Genomic DNA, 7,805 nt, shown 5'->3' on the forward strand with positions numbered 1-7,805 from the left:
CAGTTTAGATATACGAATATATTCAAATTGTAATTCTCTAAATGTAGGCGTGCAATCAGAATCACAATCATCAGATGAATAATATGAATAATGAACTAGAAGACGATACCTCATCCTCGTGTGCCATCAAGCACAGATTAGCGACCTCTGAGTTGCTGTGATCTAATTTTGAGTCACTGCTGCTAAGTTTGTCCTGTGATGTCCCAATCTTCATGGTTTTTTCTTTTTCTTAGCCTTCTTTTTCAGTAGTGGGTAATCTGGTTTGATGTGCCCGACCTTGTTGCAGTTATAACACGTGGGAGCATTTGAATTTTATTTTCTTTTTCTAGACTCTCCCTTTTTAGATGTAGACTCCTTATATTTTCTATATGACTTTTTATTCTTCCTGAAAAACCTGCTAAACTTTCTAGTGGAAGTTTTTAATGCAGTCACTTTCTTAGTCCTATTATGTTCATTAAACCTCTCATTTATAACTAATTCGTAAGTGATCAGGGAACCTATCAATTCATCTGGAGTCATGGCCTTAAGTTCTCTACCCTCAGCAATGGTCATAGCCTTGGCTTCCCAAACAGAAGGTAAGCCTCTAAGGATCTTCCTAATCATCTCATATGCGGGATAGTTCTTTCCTAATGCATGTAGTGAGTTTATGATGTGTGTGGATCTAGTGTACATGCTCTGAATGGACTCACCTACATTCATCCTAAAGGCCTCATACTCACTAGTCAACATATCTATCCTACTATCTTTCACATCTCTAGTGCCCTCATATGTGACTTCTAACTTATCCCATATTTCTTTTGCAGTAGAACATGTCATAATTCTATTAAATTCATTTACATCAAAACTACAAAACAAAATATTCATAGCAGTGGCATTTAAACTAACAGCTTTCATATCATCATCATCATATTCATCCTCAGTCTTAGGAACTCCAGCTGCACCCTCAGTTTTCATAGAGACATAATTTCCCTTGGAGACAATCCTCCACACCTTCCAATCAGTATTCTAAAGGTAGATGCGCATCCTCTATTTCCAGAAGGTGTAATTAACACCACTGAAAATAGGAGGTCGTGTGGAAGATGGTCCCTTAGGGAAAGGGTCACGGAGCTATGAGTCATATGTGATCTTTTGAAAAAAAAATAGCTAGTCTATGCTACGTGTCTCTAATACTAATTGATAGCTTTACTGTGATCCCAAGAGGGGGGATGAATTGGTACTTTTAAAATTTAAGCCATAGGTCAAACTCCTAATAATAGTATTTTCATAACCTTATGGTCTATCTAGTGCAAGTAATGTAAATCAGTTGTAATATGTACCAGTAATTAAATAAGGCAATCTAATAAACAACACAAGCACCAGAAAGCAGTAAAGTAAGAGTGACACGCAGAAATGTTATCGAGGTTCGGCCAATTGCCTACATCCCTTCCTTGGATAACAAGCACAAGGATTACCACTATAATTACTCACTTAAGCAGGTGGAGCGGCACCTATACGAACCAGGTTAATTTACCACAGGGCTGACCTCAACCTTTACAACCAATCCTTACCGGGCTCAATTACTGCCCCTTCAGGCCACGCCTGGAAATACAACAATATTCTTTTAAACAAATGGTATAGAAATAGTGCTTTCACATAAAACAGATATGTACCCAAATACGCACATTCACATACACATCAATAACATGGATATACTGTAAGCTCAGTGATGCAAGTTTTGTACAATCAACACCCAATACAATATAATCAGTATGATGCTCAAGCATATTCAACACAAGAAATATCTTGGAATCAAAATAAAGTATTTAAATAGCACATCAATATTCCAAGTATACGAATCAGATAATCAAACTAGTTCAAAAGAGTTTTCCTCAATGAAAGATACACAACACTAGTTTGAAAATACTTGCTTGTTTAAGAAATCTTTGCACAACAAAAATCAAGCTATTGGACACTTGCAACAAAGATGCAAATATCCTAAGATTACTTTGTTATCCCCACACAAGATTTATAATGAGCAAATCTGTGGGATAAGCCTAAGCTAAAATTCCCCAAAAGAAATACAGCAATCAATCACTCAAATGGGAGTTTGCAGCAAACTATAGCAATCTTAAGCACTCTAGAAATGTTCACACAATCTCAGAAGATATCAAATGAACGGAGATTTGAGAGTATTTGGCCAAAGAATGAATTTTCAAAAGAGAGGATTTTTTTTGCTAATCACTTTGCTAATCTCTTTCTAATCTTGCAAATGAACTCATATTTATAGCAAGGGGTAAAAATATAACCAGTTGGGGCATGTTGGGAATAATTAAAAAAGTCCCAAATTGTTAAAATGCAATCAACCCAAATTAACCCTGTTTTACCTCGGTTAAATTAATTTTAACCAGGTAGGGTTCGGGTAGCTAAACCGAGGTTCGGTTGCCCAACAAGACTCAGTAATAAATTTTATTAAACTTAGTTCGGTTGCTCGGTTTCACGTTCGGAGACCTGAATCAAAGTCAATAGCACTGCTTCGTGACTTCGGGTGCCCGGTCCTCTATTCGGTGGTCCGAACCCATGTGTTCAGTCGCTCGGGGTCCTTTTTGAACTAAAACAATCGATCACCCGAGTTGGTGGACTGTCCCTTTCAAGGGGTTCGGGCGCCCATGGATGGTGTGTGTATTTATGGATCGATCGCCCGAGAGCCTGGTCAACTTGTTGACTTATCAACAGTCGGGCGCCCGAGGAGTATTGAACTCCATCGGTTCAGTCGCCCGAGCTCTCTCAAGTTGCTTAGAAATGTTCAATTCAAGCACAATTTCAACACTCCTATACATTATATGCCATGTGTGTGAGTGTTGGGACCTAAAGTCTTGCTATGGTCTTATTAAGCTTACCATATATCCTATATGCATGATGCGCAGGCAAGATAAATACAAACCACGGCTTAGGTTACTATTATAGACTCATATTACACATTTTGAATTTACAATTACAAATTTAAAATGTCTTCAGGGTTTTCTAGGCTTAGGTTACTATTACAGACTCATATTACACATATTGAATTTACAATTACAAATTTAAAATGTCTTCAGGGTCTTCTAGTTGCTTCAAGTGTCCTTCCTTGGGATATTCATTTAAACCTGCACAAACACTTGACAATCATTAAATAACAACATTTGTTATTATCAAAGCCAGGTGTGACCTATAAGGTCAACAAAATCACTCTTGAGCTTCAATTCTTTTCCTTTGATATTTTATATTGAAGTATATAGTGCTTTCAATTGTACGAATCTGCTCTTTTAAGAGTGTCATTGTACACCAGATTGTCTATTATCTTTCTTGTAGTTTTTGATGATTCAAGGATTGTTTGGATCGTTGGACCAAGCGTGGGGTATCTGAAATTAGGAATAACTTCCCAAGAGGGGGGGTGAACTGGATTCTTTTTGTTTTTAATATTTTTAATGCTTATGACACCAAAATAATAAAGCAATTAACTAACAATCCCACTTCAAGATAGTGAAATTTAAATTCACAAGTCAATCAACCAAATTAAACAATTCAACTAATCATGCAAGAATTTTAGAATTTTTATCAGCTACCCTGTAGACGTTCTCAACCTTCTTTGGACAAAACCTTTGTATGCACTTCTCTTGATTAAGATTTCCGCAGATTAACCAACGTACTCCCTTTTGGGTTTCCGCAAACGGTCAATCGAAATGTACTTTCTAAATATCAAGGATCTTCCTTCGATTCTAACTTTAGATCCCACAATCTGCACTTTAAAACACACAACGACAGATTGTACAGAAAGTAATAAGTAAAGAAGAAAGAAAGACACAAGATTTTTTATGAGGTTCAGCTTCAACATAGCCTACGTCCTTGCCCTTTGCAAAATACCAAAGGGTTCCACTATAGCACTTCCATTACCAGGTGGAACAACACCTGTTTACAATCACTCCTTTGCTAAGGCTAGAGTCCGCCTTCTCCAAACAATATACCCTTATTTGGTCAATGATCCAACAACCTGAAATTGTCCAAAATCTACAAGAGAAACAAGAAGAAGATTGTGTACAAGAAATGCTCGCACAAAGAGCAGGTTAGTATAATTTAAAACTATGTACTTCAAAAGATAGATATCAAGAATGAAATACACTTTTGAAGCTTAACAAGAATTTCACCAAATTCCTTTTCTCTAGATGAGAAATCAGCAATCTAACTTCAGGAATTGATGAACAAGAATTTCAGAATCATAGCACTTTCAGTTTGCAAGAGATGATCAAGATAAGGCTCTGAGAGCAAGAGAGCTTAGAGAGATTTTCAATACTTGGTATATTTTGATTTACAAAAACCATGTATTTATAGGCTTTTAAACAAGTTTCCTTGTTGCTAAAGTTTCCTTAGATAATTTCCCAAGTTTTTAGAAAGTTTGGAGCCCAAGCAACTATTATTTAAAATATTAAATTTTAAAAATTTTCCCGTTGAACAGTGTTCAGATGACTGAAGAGTCGAGTTCAGTCATCTGAAGTTCCTGAGACCCTTTAAAAACTGAACTAGACACAGGGTTCGATGACCGACGATAGGGTTCAGACAATCGAAGAGTTGAGTTCAGATGACTGAAGTCCAGGTTCAGTCATCTGAACAGCTACTGCCTATTTCTATTTCTTCCTAGAAAATCTTTAGACGTCTAAGCTTATTCTTCAGACCTCTAAAGTAATTCTTCAGACATTTGAACATGAAGTTTAGTCATCTGAAGTTACAACTTCAGTCATCTAAATAGACAAAAAGCTACTGAAAACATTTTCCAAAAAAAAAAAAATGATTTGCTCTCTTAATTTGATTTTTACAAAACTTATTTTAATAATCCTAAATAGGTTTTTAAGTCCTCATAATCTCCTGGAAAAGCTTCAAAACATATTTCAATCGATATTTAACTTTGAAATGCTTACAATGGATTTCCTAAAAACTTTATATGCCATGCTTGAGATTATTCTCATTCTTTTTGCTTTTGAAGTTTTTTGGATATGTGCTTGAACTTGCTTTATCTGCCAATGCTTTAGTTTCTCTTTGAATCACTTGTTAGTTTAACTTCCTTGATGACCCACACTTGATCCATACTTGATCTACACTTGATCCATACTTGATCTACACTTGATCCATACTTGATCTATGGTTTCCTAAAACACAAAAACTCAACCTTTCCATGTTAAAATACCTTTGTTTGTTATCACCAAAACTGATTGAAAGACCTTATTAGGCCAACAATCTCCCCCTTTTTGATGATGACAAACAAGGAGTAAAGATAAACGTTTTATGTGAAATAAAGTACTCCCCCTTACTATAGGCATTAATAAGAAAACCAAGGAACCATGTAGATAGCCATGTAGTTCATCAAAAATCCATGTTCATAATGTGTTCATATGTATTCTTTAACATGCAAGTTCATCATGTCCATATGTAGTTATTGCTGATATTGCTCATATATCCTTGTATTCTTTATTTATATTCTTTATCATGCAAGTTCATCATGTCCATATGTAGTTATTGCTGATATTGCTCATATATCCTTGTATTCTTTATTTATCCATTACTGATATTGCTTATATTTTTATTTTATCTTTACTGAGAACACTCTCTCCCCCTTTGTCATTAGTCAAAAAGAGTAATAGGATCATGAAAATCCATCAAGAAGACATTCTTATAACAAGATGTAGTCAGTACAAAGGATCATCTAGAGATGTTTCAAAAAAAAAATTTGATATGTTCCCTTACAAATAGCAGAAATGTAACACAAAAAGTTTCATAGCACCATGGTTACAAACATCTGAGGTACATAAGTCCTGATACTCTAATACATGCAAAAAGTTTCATAGTAACCTAGGCTAGGTAGTTTCTAACTATCCTATCTTTCTTCTTTAAAGCCATCTCCTTGCCCTTCTTCTTCTTCTTCTTGGGTTCCTTCTTCTTCAGTATCTTCTTCATTACCTTCTTCTTTAGAATCTCCTTCATTTTCTACAGAGTCATTATCATCATCTCCACTTTGAGAAGCGGAGCTAATATCCATGGGATCACCTCCCCTAGAAGATCTAGCCTGATACTTTTCTATGTGAGTGACACGCTGATCAAGGGATGTAACCTTTTCTTTAATATTCTAAAGCACAGTACGTACTTCAACGGAGAAACTGGAGAAATCCCTTTGGAATGATAAGAACCATGAAGGCGTATCATGAGATAAACCAAGATCCTGTGTAGAAGAAGATTGAGCTGCTTCTGATACTGATGTTGAGGCTGAGGCTGAGACTGAAGCTGAACCTGAGGCTGCAACTGAGGCTGGTGCTGTAGATGCATATTTAGTCCTACCTGATTTCAAGTACCATCCTAAACTCCCCTTGTCATACCCCATTTGCTTTAGGGAGGTCTCATTGAAAAGATCATAGTGGGTTCTTTTGATAAAGAATTCAGAACTATTTGCAACATGAAGATGGTTGAAAAGAAGAGTAAGAATCCCTTCATAGGGAAGAACAACTCGGGAGGATTCAAGTTTAGTCCACATCCATCGAATGATTAAGCTAGCTAGGTCTAGTTTCTTTCCTTTAAGAAGACACCAAAGGACAAAGCATTCAATATAGGAAAGATGATCAAAAGAGCCTTGTTTAGGTAGGATGTTGTTTGCAACAATTTTGTGTAGAATTTGGCCTTTTAAGCTTAATTGTTTGTATAACGAAGGATGTCCAAAATAAATAGGTTCGTTTTCAATGATCATTAGAAGGAAAATTTCAGGAGTGAATCCTTCTTCTAGAATCCAGGATTGAGCAAACATGGGACAGTTGAATTCACCTAGAGTAATTTTGAAAATTGGAGACAATATTTCAGAATTTAGCAAAATTTTCTTTCCTTTAACTTCTGAAGAAATAATCCCATTTTCATTTGTCATATTAGCATAAAAGATTTTGACAAGATGAGGAAAACATCCTTTGGGTTGCTGGGTGATAAAATCAAACCAACCTATGTCATGAAATAAGGGAAGGATATCAGGAAATTCAGTAGTGAAAAATAAGACATCCAAAATTTTACCTAGGATTGGATCCACTATACCAAGTGAAGAACGATAACAAAGTCAGGCCTGGGGAGCCACAAGCCACTTGTCAAGGTTTTGAGCATCTTTCCCAAATGAAGACCCTCGGTTGGCAGTTTGCTTGATACGAGGCATGAAGATACTTGATTGTGGATGCCCTAGATTTCGTGGAGTGATTCTTTGAAGAGGGATACAAGCTTCAAATTAAGGGTTTTTTGAGTGAGGGGAAGAAGAGATAGAGAGGAAGATGTTCGAATGAGTTGAGCAATCAACTTCAAAAGTCTGAAATTAAGGTTTTAGTCTGATAGTTATATTTAAACCCCAAGACTTCAAATGACTGAAGATTAACTTCAATCATCTGAAGATTTTTAATTTCAGAATTTGAAGAGACAGTAGGCTCCCAGACGTCTGAAGTTGCAGGTTCAGTCATCTGAACCTGTTTGCTACAGTGTTTAGTCATCTGGGGTGTGTAGTTAAGACGACCAAAGTTCAAAGGAATGTTGTAATTCTTTTTCTAATAAACTTCTCTGCTATGGATTAGCCCAAGTTCTCTCCTAATATGTATATATCTTTCTTCACTTAGGGGTTTTGTAAAAATGTCAGCCCATTGGTCATTTGTATTTATAAACTCAAGAATTATATCCTCTTTTTGAACATGATCTCTCAAAAAATGATGCCTTATATCTATATATTTGGTTCTTGAGTGTGAAATTGGGTTTTTAGATATATGGCGCTAGTGTTATCACACTTT

At 35.9% G+C, this 7,805-nt stretch overlaps 1 protein-coding gene across 1 annotated transcript; it reads right to left on the reverse strand.

The window, feature by feature from the left end:
* Window positions 1-5,881: 5,881 nt before the first annotated feature.
* On the reverse strand, window positions 5,882-6,327 carry LOC131151350 (uncharacterized). Its single transcript, XM_058102592.1, has 2 exons — window positions 6,217-6,327; window positions 5,882-6,130 (listed from the first exon to the last, which is right to left on the reverse strand). Exons 1-2 carry the CDS (start codon window positions 6,325-6,327, stop codon window positions 5,882-5,884), a joined length of 360 nt encoding a protein of 119 aa, XP_057958575.1.
* Between the last annotated feature and the right edge of the window lie 1,478 nt (window positions 6,328-7,805).

The sequence above is a fragment of the Malania oleifera genome, chromosome 3 (genome assembly GCF_029873635.1).
Source record: "Malania oleifera isolate guangnan ecotype guangnan chromosome 3, ASM2987363v1, whole genome shotgun sequence".
In the NCBI taxonomy this organism is placed as follows: domain Eukaryota; kingdom Viridiplantae; phylum Streptophyta; class Magnoliopsida; order Santalales; family Ximeniaceae; genus Malania; species Malania oleifera.